The following is a 19,321-nucleotide window of genomic DNA, read 5'->3' as shown; positions in this document are numbered from 1 at the left end:
AATTTCGAGATAGCCATTTTGTGCAGCGTAGTTCATTTCCAGATAGAAAATATATTTTGAGGAGGACACTCCCCTACAACCCTCAGGGCAAGGGTTTTAAGTTATGCCCTGGGGGCTTACAAGGTTTTTATAGAAGTCATTGTCGTAGAAACTTCGAAAAAGTCTCATTTGATTGGAAATTCAAACGGCTAGTGCCCTTTTTAATATTCGAAAGTGATTGGAGGGCAACTAGCCCCTCCCCCCACGCCCACCATTTCCCCAGACAGATCCAATAAAAATTTTAAGATAGCCATTTTGTTCAGCGTAGTTGATTTCCAAACAAAAAATATGTTTTTGAGGAGGAGACTCCCCCACAGTCCCCAGGGCAAGGGTTTTAAGTAATGCCCTGGGGGCATATATGGTTTTTAAAGAAGGTGTTGTCGTAGAAACTTCAAAAAAAGCTCATTCGATTGGAAATTCAAAGAACTAGTGCCCTTTTTAATAGTCGAAAGTGATTGGACGGCAACTAGCCGCCCCCCCCCCATGCCCATCATTCCCCCAAAGACTTCCAATAACAATTTTGAGATAGCCATTTTGTGCAGCGTAGTTGATTTCCAGATAGAAAATAAATTTTTGAGGAGGACACTCCCCCACAACCCTCAAGGCAATGATTATAAGTTATGAAATGGGGGCATTTAAGGTTTTTTATTGAAATCTTTGTCGTGTAAGCTTTAAAAAGGGCTCATTCGAATTGAAATTCACAGGGATAGTACCCTTTTTAATAGTCGAAAGTGATTTGAGGGCAGCTAAACCCCCTCTCACACCCACCTTTTACCCAAACACATTCAATCAACATTTTTAGATAGCCATTTTATTCAACGTAGTTGACAGTTTTGGAAAATAGGTCTTTAAGGAAGACAACCCCTCCCCCCACAGCCCTCGAGGCAAGGGTTGTAAGTTATGCCCTTGGGGCATATAAAGTTTTTATTGAAAGCGTGGTTGTAAAAACTTCAAAACGGCTCATTCAATTGGAAATTGAAATGGCTAGTGTCTTTTTTAATAGTTGAAAGTGATAGCGACTAGCGCCCCTCTCCCGCCCACCATTTTCCAAAACACATCCAATCAAAATTTTGAGACATCCAGTTTTTTCAACGTAGTTGAACGTTCTGGAAATTAGGTCTTTTAGGATGATAACCCCCTCAGAGCCCTCAGTGCAAGGGTTGTAAGTTATGCCCTGTGGGCACATAAGGTTTATATAGAAAGTTGATGCATAACTCGTAGGTAGCACGATCGCGCTGCCTAAGTAAAGAACGGGAACACTCGAGAGCGAGACAAGAAACGGGGACTAAGTAAAGAGGAGGACACTCCCCCACAAACCTCAGGACAAGGGTTTTAAGTTATGCCCTGGGGGCATTTAAGAACGATGTTGGCACAATGTATTATTTATTAATTATTTCATTAGAACAGGGCACTTCGTATAGAAGAATTTGTCGTAGAAACTTCGAAGAGGACTCATTCAATTGAAACTTATAGTAATTTGTGCACTTTCTAATATTCAAAAGCCGACGGAAGTCTACTAGAGCCCTTCCCACGTTTACTGTTTCTCGAAAAACGTTCAATAAATATTTTGGGACAGCACGTTTGCTAAGCATAGTTGATGTCCGGTCATAAATTATATGTTCTTGAGATAAGTCACTAACATCCCTTAGGGCACGGGTTGTAAATTATGCCCTGGGGGCATCTAAAGTTTTTTCATAGAAGGTGTTGTCGTAGAGACTTTAAAAAAGGCTCACCCGATTGGAAATTCAAAAGGCTAGTGCCCTTTTTAATAGTCGAAAGTGATTAGAGGGCAACTATCCCGCCTATCTCGCCCACCTTTTCCCCAAACACATCTGATCAAAACTTTAAGATAGCCATTTTATTCAGCGTAGTTTTAAGTTCTGGAAATTAGGTCTTTGAGAATGACACCCCCCCCCCCACAGCCCTCAGGGCAAGGATTGTAAATTATGCCCAGGGGGCATATAAGGTTTTTATATAATGCTTTGTCGTAGAAACTTCAAAAAGGGCTCATTTGATTGGAAATTGAAAGGGTTAGTGCCCTTTTTAATAGTCGAAAGTAATTGGAAAGTAACTAACACCCCTTCCACGCCCAACATTTCCCCAAACACATCCAATAGAGATTTTGAGATAGCCATTTTGTTCCACGCAGTTCAAAGTTCAGGAAATTGTACCTTTGAGCAGGACACTCCCCCCACAGTCTTCAGGGTAAGGGTTATAAGTTATGCCCTAGGGGCGTATAAGGTTTTTATTGAAATCTTTGACGTAGAAACTTGAAAAAGGGCTCATTCGATTGGAAATTGAAAGGGCTAGTGCAATTTTTAATAGTCGTAAGTGATTTGAAGGCAACTAACCCCCCTCTCACGCCCATCTTTTCTCCAAACACATCCAATCAATATTTTAGGGAGTCATTTTATTCAACGTAGTTCAAAGTTTTGGAAATTAGGTTTTTAAGGATGACTACCCCTCCCCCGTCACAGCTCTCAGGGCAAGGGTTGTAGGTTATGCCCTGGGGGCGTATAAGGTTTTTATTAAAAGCGTAGAAACTTAAAAAGGGTTCATTCAACTGGAAATTTAAAGGGCTTGGGCCTTTTTTAATAGTTGAAAAGGATTAGAGAGCGACTAATGCCCCTCTCACGCCCACCATTTTCCCAAACACATCAAATCAAAATTTTGAGACATCCATTTTGTTCAACGTAGTTGAAAGTTATTTAAATTAGGTCTTTTAAGATGATAACCCCCTCAGAGCCCACAGTGCAAGTATTGTAAGTTATGCCCTGGGGGCATATAAAGCTTTTATAGAAAGTTGTTATAGAAATTTCAAAAAGGGCTTATTTGATTGGAAATTGAAATTGCCCTTTTTAATAGTCGAAAGTGAATGGAGAGTAATTAACCCCCCTCTCACGCCCACCATTTCCCCAAAAACATTCAATTAAAGTTTAGAGATAGCCATTTTGTTCAACATAGTTGAAATTTCTGGAAAGTATGTATTTAAGGAAGACAAACCCCCCAGAGCCCCAAGGGCAAAGGTTGTAAGTTATGCCCTGGGGGTATCTAAGGTTTCTATAGATAGCGTTGTCGTTAAACTCCAAAAGGGGCTCATTTAATTTGAAATTGAGAGGGCTAGTGCCCTTTGTAATAGTCAAAAGTTATTGGAGGGTAACTAATCCCCCTCTCATGCCCACCATTCCTCCAAACACATCCAATTAAAATTTTTGGATACCCATTTTGTTCAACGTAGTAGAAAGTTCTGGAAATTAGGTCTTTAAGAATGACACCCCCTCCCCAGCACTCAGGGGAAGGGTTGTAAGTTATGCCCTGGGGGTATATAAGATTTTTATTGAAAGTTTTGTCGTAGAAACTTCAAAAGCACTCATTTGATTGGAAATTGTAAGGGATAGGGTCATTTTTAATAGTTAAAAATCATTGGAGAGTGACTACCGCCCCTCTCACGCCCACCATTTCCCCAAAGTGATCCAATCAAAATTTCGAGATAGCCATGTTGTTTAACATAGTTGAAAGTTCTGGAAATTCGGTCTTAGAGGATGACAACCACCCTAACAGACCTTAGGGTAAGGGTTGTAATTTATCCCCTGGGAGCATATAAGGTGCTTATAGAAAGCGTTGTCGTTTCCAAAAGGGCTCATTTGATTGGAAATCTAAAGGCCTAGTGCCCTTTTTAATAGTCGAAAGTGATTGAAGGCTTAACATTTTTATAGTAAAGATCGAATTGGGTATAATGTATTATCCGGCCAATCTGGCCGGATGGGAGTTAAGTAAGTAAGTACTTCGTATCGAAAGAGTTGTCGTGGAAACTTCGAAAAGGGCTCATTCGATTGAAAACAGAAAGGGCTGACGCCCTTTTTAATAGTCGAAAGTGATTGGAGGGCAACTAATCCCCCTTCCAGTCCCACCCTCCCACGCCTACCCACCTATTTATGCTCTTAAAATGCTACCAAATCAAAATAGCGTAAGTATATCCATGCTATTAAAGAAAGTAAACCTATTTGTCTGCCAATGGTATCAAGCTTTATATTTCAGGTCAGCTAGAGGAGGTATGAAACTAAATTAAACAGTACTATTTGTGTCCAGGTTTTTAAAAGGGTGTCTGTTGTTAAAAATTGCTGAAAAATTTTCTCCAGCATACAGATAGCAGGCCAAACTTTAAAGTCTTAAAAAACGAAAAGATTTAAAGTATTATTTTCATTTTGCCTGAAAAGACTATGTCAATATAAAACGAACAGAAATTAATTTAAAAAACATTTTCTATAAAATAAGTTTTTCACAGAAATGTAAAGAACTCCATTAAACAAAATGAGCAAAAATAAAATAAAATAATCTAATAATCGTGAAATTACCACAAATCAGCATCGATAAATAAATGAAACCCAAAACAAACAGAAATTACAATAATTAACCGAGTCAAACTCAAAACGAGCAGAAATTAACACAAGTTTGGTTCAAAACCCCTATGCCTTCCCAAGGCCAGAACAAAATTTGCACTTGACTGAAAAATTCAAATGAATGCGCATTGTCAATTTAATATACATATACTGATATTTAGTAATCAAAATGTTAATATTTTTTTATTTATTAAAGTTATAAAAGTAAAAACATTTATATTTCTCAGTAAAGTGCAAATTTTGTTCCGGCCTTGGGAATTTTGTTCTGGAATTTTGTTCTGGTATAAGGGTTTTGCGCCCAACTTATGTTAATTTCTGCTCGTTTTGAGTTTGACTCGGTTAATTATTGTAATTTCTATTCGTTTTAGGTTCCATTTATTTATCGATGCTGATTTGTGGTAGTTTCACGCTTGGTAGATTATTTGATTTTATTTTTGCCCAATCTTTGTTTAATGGAGTTCTTTAATTTTCTCTGAAAAACTTATTTTGTGGAAAAAGTTTTTTTAAATTAATCAGCGGTAAGAGTTTTAACAGCTCGACACGCGTTATCAAAGAGCAGATCTGATGCCACAAAATACTCCGAGTACTGGAAGGGCTATGGTTCTAGTTCGTCTCGCACAAGTATGGCCATGCCACGGCTAATTTCACCCACGCCAGAGTGTTTGGCAGCATAGGAGCAAGTAACAGCAAAAGTGTCGATGTTCCGTAGGTTAAGACTCTCCATAGTTAGAAGGTGCTCTTGCAATTTACCACGTCATTTGCTTCGTATAGTGTTTAAGTCAAAGGGAGCTTCTGATTTTGTTTAAGTCAAAGGGAGCTTCCACATTTTCGTCTATATTCCACGACGTTATCCTGAGTCCTGTATTCATTTTATGGGACGCAAAAGCTTTTGTGAAATAGGAGATTTATAACTATAACATGGATGAAAAGTATGAGAGTACAGAGCGGACTTGACACTACTTTGGCAATGGTAGTTGCGGTTACTCAAATGACCCATTTGTTCACAGTGGGAGTTGCATACAGTAGCCTAACTGGAAGCAGATATATCTCCATAAGCCTGACAGCTAAAACACCGAGGAGGCAGAGTTGCATATTTACCAATTTTAATCCGTTCATATTCGGTAACAACAGGATTCAAGATGGCAGTAATCAGATCATCACAACGTAAAAGCTATAACTTATACAACCTGGTTTTCAAGATGCAAAAGGCTCTCACACAACCGAGCGCCAAGGTTTTTAGTTCCTCATTGGAGATAGAATCTGGAAAACAGCAAGTAATACCAGGACACATAGGGATTATCAACTTGTTTTATGGATTCGTTTTTGGCCTTTATAGCATCCGCTCTGTAAATCACTGCTGTCTGGTTACTCATAACGAGTAGCGACGAACTTTTACAAGGTCCTAGTTCATCAATTACCGTTCTAGAGTGACCACAAAAATTAACTATGTAACCCTTCCACTTCTTTGGGTCATTCAGTCGTAGAGACAGATTTTTAAAAATAACCGAGTAAGAAATCTTCAGGGTTTGCACTGGGACGGTGAAGGGCTCCAATGTGTCTGAACAAAAGTATCAAGATTCAAGCACAGCTGATAAAGGACACTTCGTCGGTTTTATATATAAAAAAATGTGATTAAGAATGCTTCGTCTGGCTCATAAGTTACAAACCGTGGTAGGTGCCACTTTTTTCCCAATGCACTTTTCAAAGGATTTTCAGGATATCCAGGCAGTAATCCGACGCCTTCTGTCTGTCAATAGGACGAACAGAAACACTTGCAAACATCCTAAGCATTTTCTTCCATTCAAGAATTTTCTTATTTTTGACAAATTCCGACGCAACTTTAACTGTATAGACATAAATATTCCCAGTATTACGAGCCTGATATAAAAATTCAGTATACCATTCTAGTTGATCAGTATATATTCTGGGGCATCATTGTCAGCAGCCCACGGGAGAAGTCCAATATTGATGGGAAGTCAACTTGCACCAGGGATGTGCCTCAGTAAACTAGGAAAGCGTCAGTCCTCGTTCACCTGATCCCCGCAGTTTAGAGGAGACTCTCTCAGTCCCGGAAGATACAACGGCGCTTGTAAAGACTAACTGCCTCTTTTCTGCTTGCCAATTTGGGTTACTTCTAAAAAATTCCCGAGCTAAAACTAACTACTCAATACAATGTGTATGCAAATAACGAAACTGTCACATAGCCAAATATAAAAGATAATCCGATTGTGAATCAATCACTCGGAATAAACTATATCTTTACTGAAAGAAGCGTAACAAAATAAAATACACAGAAATAGGGAGGCCCAAATAGATACAGAACGAACACAACTGCTGCCATCTATAATCGAGTCTAACGGGTCAATGACCCCATTTTTCATGGTTTTTCTCACTGAGGATGTTTTTTCACGGTTTTTCTCACTGAGGATGTTGTTTCATGGTTTTTCTGACTGAGAATGTTTTTTCATGGTTTTTCTCACTGAGGATGGTTTTTTTTTCATGGTTTTTCTCACTGAGGATATTTTTTCATGGTTTTTCTCACTGTTGATGGATGTTTTTTTGGATGACAACAGCAATTGCCGGATCTTTCTTGGATGTCAACACCTGGTTGGAATACTATGATAACAAGGTGACATCATCAGATAAGGAACTTTCAATATAGGAATATTCTTATTAGAAGGTTGAAAATAGAGACAGGAAAAGATAACTGATTGACACAATTTCTCCATGATACAAGATAAATTTGAAAGTAGAAACAAAAATGGAAACCATCTGAGGGAATGCTAACTCTTATTAAGAGATACATATTATTTTTTTATTAGGGCGGTTCTCGACTGTGTTCGGTATAATACACAACTACAATTTGAAGTGTTATAAGGTCCCCTACCCCAACCCCAAAGGGCCCCCGGGCCCCCAACTTGCCCCCTGGGCCCCAAAGAGCCCCCTCCTCCCCCTCCTTCCTCCTCCTCTACCCTCCTCTCATCCTCCTCCCCTCCTCCCCCCATTTTTTTGGAGTTTTTTTTAGCTTTTTTTTAATGGTATTTTTTCAACTTTCTTTTTACATGTTTTCGAATGAGATGAAACATACTTAAAACATTAAAACTATACAATTAATATTTTCCGAACTCAAAATGAGAATGGTATAGATATGTTAGTCTTGACATTTACTATTAGAAAAATATTGTTTGTAGTAGCACTTTTTTATTGGACTAAATTTTTTTTGGGCTTCGAAATTATTCAACTTTTCTTTTTTTACGTATCTTAAAATGACATGAAATATGCTTATGACTCTAACAATTGTACTCTATGCTTGCTCAGAGACACGACGCGGGTTTCCCACTGGTACTCTATGGCCTGTTACCGACACTACCTAGTTTATCACATGTATTAAATCAGTATTTTTTACGCAGTGGATGGATAAACACAACTCATATCTCTAAAAAGTTAAGATGAAGCATTTCAAGAAAGTGTGTTCACATGATAGTGTTATTGTAGCATTGAATGTTTACAAGGAGAAGTATTTAAACTATGAAATAAGTACAAGTGGTAGTACTATCGGAAACGTATGAGTGCATTGTCATGACAGCAAGGAATTAAATTTCTTTGGAGTACCAAAACAATTCAATTATACAAATGGTGGATATGCGAAAGTATCATTTCCAGAGAAGTTAGTACTCAAAGAGAATACCAACATAAGAATAATAGTCGATGAAGAGGGGCATCTTCTTGCTAGTGCTTGTGGTAACATGCTACCTATTGATAGTAGCTATCGTCAGCTTTCGGGTATCAGCGTTAAAATGAAAGCAAAGAGGAAAATAAAGGCCTACTCTTCTACTAATATCATAAGCCATATCTTGTCTACATGCTGGAACTGTTACCTATGTAAAAATAATGTGATAATTGACAGTGAAATTGCCAAAAAAAATAAAAAGGACATTGGTATAAAATATCACTATGGAATATAAAGATGAATCGATAAAAAACAAAGTACCAGCAAACGTTACAACCATTGATCAAACAGTCGATGAACCAAATAATACCAAAGACGAAAAGCATACTGATGCTGTCGATGACATACTGTAAAAATTGTTTATGACTCAAAATGGAATAATGATTATTCTACTGATTACGAAGTAGAGAAGACGTTAGCTATAGTATCAAGAGAGAACACGGTGAACTATTTTATGGAACAGAATCACAATGTCCAAAGTACTTCATTGATATTAATAATGTATAATAATGTATCTAACATATATTTATATTAATATTCTACATGTCATTATTTCATTAAAAATATGTTATCTATTACTTTGTTATATTCCCATTATTTCTAAAGTAAGCTAAGGCAGACAATGAGAGAAGCAAACACCCACCCAGATTCACAAGCAAAGAGAGTGAGAGAGTCAAAAATGCATACAAATCCGTAAAATGACACAAAAACCGTAAAAGACATGCATTGCAATAAGCACCCACCACCCCAGACATACAAACAAATAGATTCAGACGCACAAACAGAGAAAGACAGACACATTAGACATAGAAACCAATAAAGACAAACACTTGGACTTGCAAACACCCACCCAGACATACAAACAAATAGATTCAGACATACAAACAGAGAAAGACAGTCACTTTAGACATACAAACCAACAAAGACAAACACTTGGACTTGCAAACACTAACCCAGACATACAAACCAATAGATTCAGACATACAAACAGAGAAAGACAGGCACCTTAGACATAAAAACCAACAAAGAAAAACACTTGGACTTGCAAAAACCAACCCAGACATACAAACAGAGAAATACATGCACTTTACACATACAAACCAACAAAGACAAACACCCGCCCAGACATACAAACAAATAGATTCAGACATAAAAACAGAGAAAGATAGACACTTTAGACAAACAAACCAACAAAGACAAACACCAGCCCAGACATACAAATAAATAGATTCAGACATACAAACAGTTAAAGACAGACACTTTAGACATACAAACCAACAAAGACAAACACTTGGACTTGCAAACACCAACCCAGACATACAAACAAATAGATTCAAACATACAAACAGAGCAAGAGAGGCACTTTACACATACAAACCAACAAAGACAAACACTTGGACTTGCAAACACTAACCCAGACATACAAACAAATAGATTCAGACATACAAACAGAGAAAGACAGGCACTTTAGACATACAAACCAGCAAAGACAAACACTAGAACTTGCAAAAACCAACCCAGACATACAAACAAATAGAGTCAGACATATAAACAGAGAAAGACATGCACTTTAGACATACAAACCAACGAAGACAAACACTTGGACTTGTAAACACCAACCCAGACATACAAGCAAATAGATTCAGACATACAAACGGAGGAAGACAGGAACTTTAGACATACAAACCAACAAAGACAAACACTTGGAGTTGCAAAAACCAACCCAGCCATACAAACAGAGAAAGATAGACACTTTAGACATACAGACCAACAAAGACAAACACTTGGACTTACAAACACCCACCCAGACATACAAACAAATAGATTCAGACATACAAACAGAGAAAGATAGGCACTTTGGAAATACAAACCAACAAAGAAAAACACCAGCCCAGACATACAAATAAATAGATTCAAACACACAAACAGTGAAAGACAGACACTTTAGACATACAAACCAACAAAGACAAACACTTGAACATGCAAACACCAACCCAGACATACAAACAAATAGATTCAGACATACAAACAGAGAAAGACAGGCACTTTACACATACAAACCAACAAAGACAAACACCAGCCCACACAAACAAATAAATAGATTCAGACATACAAACAGTGAAAGACAGACACTTTAGACACACAAACCAACAAAGACAAACACTTAGACTTGCAAACACCAGCCCAGACATAAAAACAAATAAATTCAGACATACAAACAGAGAACGACAGGCACTTTAGACATACAAACCAACAAAGACAAACACTTGGACTTGCAAACACCAACCCAGACCTACAAACGAATTTATTCAGATATACAAACAGAGAAAGCACTTTAGACATACAAACCAACAAAGACAAACACTTGGACTTGGAAACAACAACCCAGACATACAAACAAATAGATTCAGACATACAAACAGAGAAAGACAGGCACTTTAGACATATAAACCAACAATGGACTCGCAAACACCAACCCAGAAATACAAACAAATAGATTCAGACATACAATATGAGAAATACAGGCACTTTAGAAATACAAACCCTCAATGGACTTGCAAATACCAACCAAGACATACAAATAAATAGATTCAGACATACAAACAGAGAAAGACAGACACTTAACACCAGCCCAGACATACAAACAAATATATTCAGACATACAAACAGAGAAGGACAAGCACTTTAGACACACAAACCAACAAAGACAAACACTTGGACTTACGAAATCCAACCCAGACATACAAACAAATAGATTCAGACATACAAACAGAGAAAGACAGGCACTTTACACATACAAACCAACAAAGATAAACACTTGGACTTGCAAACACCAACTCAGATATACAAACTAATAGATTCAGACATACAAACAGAGAAAGACAGGCACATTAGACATACAAACCAACAAAGACAAACACTTGGACTTGCAAACTAAAACCCAGACATACAAACAAATAGATTCAGACATACAAACAGAGGAAGACAGGCACTTTAGACAGACAAACGAACACATGGACTTGCAAACACCAACCCAGACATACAAACAAATAGATTCAGACGTACAAACAGAGAAAGACAGGCACTTTAGACATAAGAACTAATAATGGACTTGCATACACCAACCCAGAAATACAAACAAGTAGATTCAGACATATAAACAGAGAAAGACAGGCACTTTAGACATACAAACCAACAAACACTTGGACTTGCAAACACCAACCCAGACATACAAACAAATAGAGTGAGAAACACATACAGATACGTAGATTCAGACACAACCCGAGAAAGACATGCACTGGAATAAGCAAACACCAGCCCAGACATACAAACAAATAGATGCGGACATACAAACAGAGAAAGACAGGCACTTTAGACATACAAACCAACAAACACTGGGACTTGCAAACACCAACCCAGACATACAAACAAATAGAGTGAGAAACACATACATATCGTAAATTCAGACACAAGCCGAGAAAGACATGCACTGGAATAAGCAAACACCAGCCCAGGCATACGAACAAATAAATTCAGACATACAAATAGAGAAAGACAGACACTTTAGACATACAAACCAACACTTGGACTTGCAAACACCAACCCAGACATAGAAACAAATATATTCAGACATACAAACAGAGAGAGACAGGCCCTTTAGACATACAAACGAAAAAAGGACACGCAAACACCAACCCAGATATACATACAAATAGATTCAGACTTACAAACAGAGAAAGACAGGCACTTTAGACTTACAAACCATCAAAGACAAACACTTAGACTTGCAAACACCAACCCAGACAGAAAAACAAATAGATTCAGACATACAAACAGAGAAATACAGGCACTTTGGACATACAAACCAACAATGGAGGTGAAAACACCAACCCAGACATACAAACAAATAGATTCAGAGATACAAACAGAGAAAGACAGGCACTTTAGACACAGAAACCAACAAAGACAAACACTTGGACTTACAAACACCAACCCAAACATACAAACAAATAGATTCAAACATACAAACAGAGAAAGATAGGCACTTTACACATACAAACCAACAAAGCAAACACTTGGACTTGCAAACACCAACCCAGACATACAAACAAATAGATTCAGACATACAAACAGAGAAAGACAGGCACTTTAGACATACAAACCAACAAAGACAAACACTTGGACTTACAAACACCAACCCAGACATACAAACAAATAGATTCAGACATACAAACAGAGAAAGACAGCCACTTTAGACATACAAACCAACACATGGACCAAACCAAGAAACACTTGGACTTGCAAACACCAACCCAGACATACAAACAAATAGAGTGAGAAACACATACAAATACATAGATTCAGACACAAACCAAGAAAAACATGCACTGGAATAAGCAAACAACAGCCCAGACATACAAACAAATAGATTTAGACATACAAACAGAGAAAGACAGGCACTTTAGAAATACAAACCAACAAAGACAAACACTTTAAACATACAAACCAACAATGGACTTGCAAACACCAACCCAGACATACAGACAAATAGATTCAGACATACAAACAGAGAAACAGAGAACAAACAAACAGTATGTTTGTAGACATACAAACAAACAAAGACTAACACTTTAGACATACAAACCAACAAACACTTGGACTTGCAAACACCAACCCAGACTGAAAAACACATACAAATACGTAGATTCAGACAAAAGCCGAGAAAGACATGCACTGGAATAAGCAAACACCAGCCCAGGCATACGAACAAATAGATTCAGACATACAAACAGAGAAAGACGGATACTTTAGACATACAAACCAAGACTTGGACTTGCAAACATCAACCCAGACATAGAAACAAATAGATTCAGACATACAAACGGAGAAAGATAGGCACTTTAGACATACAAACCAACAAAGGACATGCATACACCAACCCAGACATACATAGAAAGAGATTCAGACATACAAACAGAGAAAAACAGGCACTTTGTACATACAAACCATCAAAGACAAACACTTAGACTTGCAAACACCAACCCAGACAGAGAAACAAATAGATTCAGACATACAAACAGAGAAAGACAGGCACTTTAGACATACAAACCAACAATGGAGTTGCAAACACCAACCCAGACATACAAACAAATAGATTCAGGTATACAAACAGAGAAAGACAAGCACTTTAGACCCACAAACCAACAAAGACAAAAACTTGGACTTACAAACACCAACCCAGACATACAAACAAATAGATTCAGACATACAAACAGAGAAAGACAGGCACTTCACACATACAAACCAACATAGACAAACAATGGGACTTGTAAAAACCAACCCAGACATACATTCGAATAGATTCAGACATACAAACAGAGAAAGACAGGCACTTTAGACATACAAATAAACAAAGACTAACACTTTAGACATACAAACCAACAATGGACTTGCAAACACCAACCCAGACATACAAACAAATAGAGTGAAAAACACATACAAAATCGTAGATTCAGACACAAGCCGAGAAAGACATGCACTCTAATTAGCAAACACCAGCCCAGGCGTACGAACAACTAGATTCAGACATACAAATAGAGAAAGACAGACACTTTAGACATACAAACCAACACTTTGACTTGCAAACACCAACCCAGACATAGAAACAAATAGATTCAGACATACAAACAGAGAAAGACAGGCACTTTAGACATACAAACCAACAAAGGGCATGTAAAAACCAACCCAGACATACATACAAATAGTTTCAGACATACAAACAGAGAAAGACAGGCACTTTAGACATACAAACCATCAAAGACAAACACTTTGACTTGCAAACACCAACCCAGACATAGAAACAAATAGATTCAGACATTGAAACAAAAAAAGACAGGCACTTTAGACATACAAACCAACAATGGAGTTCCAAACACCAACCCAAACATACAAACAAATAGATTCAGACACACAAACAGAGAAAGACAAGCACTTTAGACCGACAAACCACCAAAGACAAACACTTGGACTTACAAACACCAACCCAGACATACAAACAAATAGATTCAGACATACAAACAGAGAAAGACAGGCACTTTACACATACAAACCAACAAAAACAAACACTTGGACTTGCAAACACCAACCCAGACATGCAAACGAATAGATTCAGACATACAAACAGAGAAAGACAGGCACTTTAGACATACAAACCAACAAAAACAAGCACTTGGACTTGCAAACACCACGCCAGACATACAAACAAATAGATTCAGACATTCAAACAGAAAAAGACAGGCACTTTAGACATAAAAACCAACACATGGACTTGCAAACACCAACCCAGACATACAAAAAAATAGATTCAGACATAAAAACAGAGAAAGACATGCACTTTAGACATACAAACCAAGAATCACTTGGACTTACAAACACCAACCCAGACATACAAACAAATAGAGTGAGAAACACATTCAAACACGTAGATTCAGACACAAACCGAAAAAGACATGCACTGGAATAAGCAAAAACCAGCCCAGGCATACAAACAAATATATTCAGACATACAAACAGAGAAAGACAGACACTTTAGACATACAAACCAACAAACACTTGGACTTGCAAACACCAATCCAGACATACAAACAAATAGAGTGAGAAACACATACAAATACATGAATTCAGACACAAACCGAGAAAGACTTGCACTGGAATAAACAAACACCAGCCCAGGCATACAAACAAATAGATTCAAACATACAAACAGAGAAAGACAGACTCTTTATACATACAAACCAACAAAGACAAAACACTTTAGACATACCAACCAACATTTGGACTTGCAAACACCAACTTAGACATAGAAACAAATAGATTCAGACATATAAACAGAAAAAGACCGGCACTTTCGACATACAAACCAACAAATGACTTGCAAACACCGACCCAGACATACAAACAAATAGATTCAGACATACATACAGAGAAAGACAGGCACTTTAGACATACAAACCAATAGGTTACGTTAGGTTAAGTTAGGTTAGTTTTGGTTAAGTTAGGCTACGTATGCGCGCATACGTAGGCTAACCTAACGTAACCTATCCTATGGTTTTGGTATTTCTGTGTTTTCATGTTCCAGTGACTATCTCTGTATGTTTGTATATATGAATTTATGTATTTGTATGTGTTTGTGTATCTCTCACTCTCCGTGCCTATGTGTCTGGGACAGGTGTATGCATGTCAAAGTGCCTGTCCTTGTCGGCTAAATTTTTAAATCTATATATTTGTATATGTTTTGGTCTCTCTCACTCTTTTTGCCTGTGTGTGTGTGTGGGCGGGTGTTTGCTTATTCCAATGCATGTCTTTCACGGTTTGTGTGTCTGGATCTATTTGTTTGTATGTCTGGGTTGGTGTTTGTAAGTCCAAGAATTTTTCTTTGTTTGTTTGTATGTCTAAAGTGCCTGTCTTTCTCTGTTCGTATGTCTAAATCTATTTGTTTGTATGTCTGGGTTGGTGTTTGCAAGTCCAAGTCTTTGTCTTTGTTGGTTTGTATGTCTAAAGTGCCGGTCTTTATCTGTCTGTATGTCTGAATCTATTTGTTTGTATATCTGGGTTGGTGTTTGCAAGTCCATTGTTAGTTTGTATGTCTAAAGTGCCTGTCTTTCTCTGTTTGTATGTTTGAATCTATTTGCCTGTATGTCTGAGTTGGTGTTTGCAAGTCCAAGTGTTTGTCTTTGTTGGTTTGTATGTCTAAAGTGCTTGTAGTTCTCTGTTTGTATGTTTGAATCTATTTGTTTGTATGTCTGGGTTGGGGTTTGCAAGTCCAATGTTGGTTTGTATGTCTAAAGTGCCTGTCTTTCTCTGTTTGTGCGTCTGAATCTATTTGTTTGTATGTCTGGGTTTGTGTTTGCAAGTCTAAGTGTTGGTTTGTATGTCTAAAGTGCCTGTCTTTCTCTGTTTGTATGTCTGAATCTATTTTTTTGTATGTCTGGGTTGGTGTTTGTAAGTCCTTTGTTGGTTTGTACGTCTAAAGTGCCTGTCTTTCTCTGTTTGTATGTCTGAATCTATTTGTTTCTATGTCTAGGTTGGTGTTTGCAAGTCCAAGTGTTGGTTTGTATGTCTAATGTGTTTTGTCTTTGTTGGTTTGTATGTCTAAAGTGTCTGTCTTTCTCTGTTTGTGTGTCTGAATCTATTTGTTTGTGTGCCTGGGCTTGTGTTTTCTTATTCCAGTGCATGTCTTTCTCGGTTTTTGTCAGAATCTACGTATCTGTATGTGTTTCTCACTCTATTTGTTTGTATGTCTGGGTTGGTGTTTGCAAGTCCAAGTGTTTGTTGGTTTGTATGTCTAAAGTGCCTGTCTTTCTCTGTTTATATGTATGAATCTACTTGTTTGTATGTCTGGGTTGGTGTTTGCAAGTCCATTGTTGGTTTGTATGTCGAAAGTGTTTGTCTTTGTGTGTTTGTATGTCTAAAGTGCCTGTTTTTCTCTGTTTGTATTTCTGAATCTATTTGTTTGTATGTATGGGTTGGTGTTTGCAATTCTATGTGTTGTTTTGTAGGTCGAAAGTGTTTGTCTTTGTTGGTTTGTGTGTCTAAAGTGCCTGTTTTTCTCTGTTTGTATGTCTGAATCTATTTGTTTGTATGTCTGGGCTGGTGTTTGCTTATTCCAGTGCATTTCTTTCTCGGTTCGTGTCTGAATCTATGTATTTGTATGTGTTTCTCACTCTATTTGTTCGTATGGCTGGGTTGGTGTGTGCAAGTCCAAGTGTATGCTGGTTTGTGTGTCTAAAGTGCCTGTCTTTCTCTGTTTGTATGTCTGAATCTATTTCTTTGTATGTCTAGGTTGGTGTTTGCAAGTCCATTGTTGGTTTGTATGTCTAAAGAGCCTGTCTTTCTCTGTTTGTATATCTGAATCTATTTGTTTGTATGTCTGGGTTGGTATTTGAAAGTCCAAGTGTTTGTCTTTGTTGGTTTGTGTGTCTAAAGTGACTGTCTTTCACTGTTTGTATGTCTGAATCTATTTGTTTATATGCCTGGGTTGGTGTTTGCAAGTCCAAGTGTTTGTCTTTGTTGGTTTGTATGTCTAAAGTGCCTGTTTTTCTCTGTTTGTATGACTGAATCTATTTGTTTGTATGGCTGGGGTGGTGTTTGCTTATTCCAGTGCATGTCTTTCTCGTTTTGTGTCTGAATCTATGTATTTGTATGTGTTTCTCACTCTATTTGTTCGTATGTCTGGGTTGGTGTTTGCAAGTCCATTGTTGGTTTGTATGTCTAAAGAGCCTGTCTTTCTCTGTTTGTATGTCTGAATCTATTTGTTTGTATGTCTGGGTTGGTGTTTGCAAGTCCATCTGTTGGTTTGTATGTCTAAAGTGCCTGTCTTTCTCTGTTTGTGTGTCTGAATCTATTCGTTTGTACGTCTGGGTTGGTGTTTGAAAGTCCAAGCGTTTGTCTTTGTTGGTTTGTATGTCTAAAGTGACTGTCTTTCGCTGTTTGTATGTCTGAATCTATTTGTTTATATGACTGGGTTGGTGTTTGCAAGTCCAAGTGTTTGTCTTTGTTGGTTTGTATGTCTAAAGTGCCTGTCTTTCTCGGTTTGTATGTCTGAATCTATTTGATTGTATGTCTGGTTTGGTGTTTGTAAGTCCAAGTGTTTGTCTTTGTTGGTTTGTATGTCTAAAGTGCATGTCTTTCTCTGTTTGTATGTCTGAATCTATTTGTTTGAATCAAGTATGTCTGAATCAAGTAGATTAAGCGAAAGTTGTTTTGACACCTCCAGTGATAGCAGAGCTGCACGCTATCACGGACGAAATTATAAAATAGGTTCTAAAGAATCTTGATATTATAGGTGGACCGATCTCAAAGAAGCTCCATCCTCAGTGTATGTCTGTTTCTTAATTTAATGTAAACTTTTGATGTTACAGAGTCCTCTGTCTGCTCCATATCTAGTCAATCAAGTGGATTGAGCGAAAGCAGTGCTGCAACCTCTAGTGGTGGCAGAGCTGCAGACTATCATGGACGGGATTTTCAAATTACTGTGGACTGCAAAAATGGGCAAATTATTGCTGTATTGCTTGTCGCACCTTCAATGCAGGACAAGCAAGCTTGGATATCAGATATTAGTCAGGTATGCTTCCTTCACACTTTTTTGTTTTGTTTTTTTTTGTTTTTTTTTGTCTTTAAACTGATACACGTTAAAGCAAAAACGGCTAAAGAGGGCATTTATCCTTAAAATTCTACATCTTTATAATATAGAAATTCATTTGGAATCATGAATCAGTAACATTCTTGCACACAGGGAGAAAATCAGGGTGGAGGGTCTTAACCTTAAAATTAATCTAAAATAGCGCAAAATTTAATAGGTTTGGGTCTAAAAATGGGGTTTTGGTGCATCACATCCCGTCCTCTCTGGAATTATACTTCAGAGAGATATTCCCTGGAAATATACTTGCGCACCTGATGGTAGGCCCAGTGTCTGAACACTTCAATTCTGTCATCCCTGATTAATGGGGTGCATATAACTGTGAGAAGGGTGTAGATTGAAATTATTTACGAAGATCCTCGATACCGTCGCCCAAAACAGGAACGACTACTACAAATTTGGTGAAAATTTGTAGAATTTAGATAAAATTCAGTAAAATGTCAACGTTATTTCAGTGTCTAGTATATTTTGTGGGGGGACACAAGAATGGGTTTTAAGATTCGAAGAATTCAAACTTGATAAAATTGTAGAAACCCTGCTTAAATTGCACACGAAAAATGACCTAAATCTGTGAGCATAAAGTCTTAGTTTTGAATAAAAAAAATGTAGTTATGATCTAATTGAATTTAGTTATTTATTGTGTAAGAACAGTAAATTTGCAGGGTTTTAATGAGTTCAAATTTTTGACGAACATATAATATGAAGACAGCTTAATCTTAATGTTCTACTTTTTTTTCATATTTCTCTAATGTTAAATCTGCCGTAGGGTCATAGGAATCTATTTGCCATACTGTGTACATTATGCATAATATCTCCTACTGCCAAAGCAGAACAATGATTGTACAAATCCTTATCACATGTTTTATTTTGCACTTGTCTTACAACTATCCTTTTTTAGATTTTAAAACTGTTTTTGTGCTTCTTGTACACTTTCCGGATTTTCTGTAAATTAGA

At 37.4% G+C, this 19,321-nt stretch overlaps 1 protein-coding gene across 1 annotated transcript in view; it reads left to right on the top strand.

Annotated features, from left to right (window-relative positions):
• LOC148943114 (ras-specific guanine nucleotide-releasing factor 2-like) overlaps nt 1–19,321 on the top strand; it is a 441,376-nt gene that overhangs the window by 273,430 nt on the left and 148,625 nt on the right. Inside the window, exon 13 of the mRNA XM_089102441.1 lies at nt 18,090–18,292. Within this exon, the coding sequence (XP_088958567.1) occupies nt 18,090–18,292 (203 nt within the window). The remainder of the gene's footprint in view (nt 1–18,089; nt 18,293–19,321) is intronic.

This window comes from Artemia sp. Qi Xiang Cuo, chromosome 16, assembly GCF_049724085.1.
Source record: "Artemia sp. Qi Xiang Cuo chromosome 16, ASM4972408v1, whole genome shotgun sequence".
Taxonomy (NCBI): Eukaryota; Metazoa; Arthropoda; class Branchiopoda; order Anostraca; family Artemiidae; genus Artemia; species Artemia sp. Qi Xiang Cuo.
The sequence above is the reverse complement of the archived record's forward strand: the minus strand, read 5'-3'. Positions and strand labels throughout refer to the sequence as shown.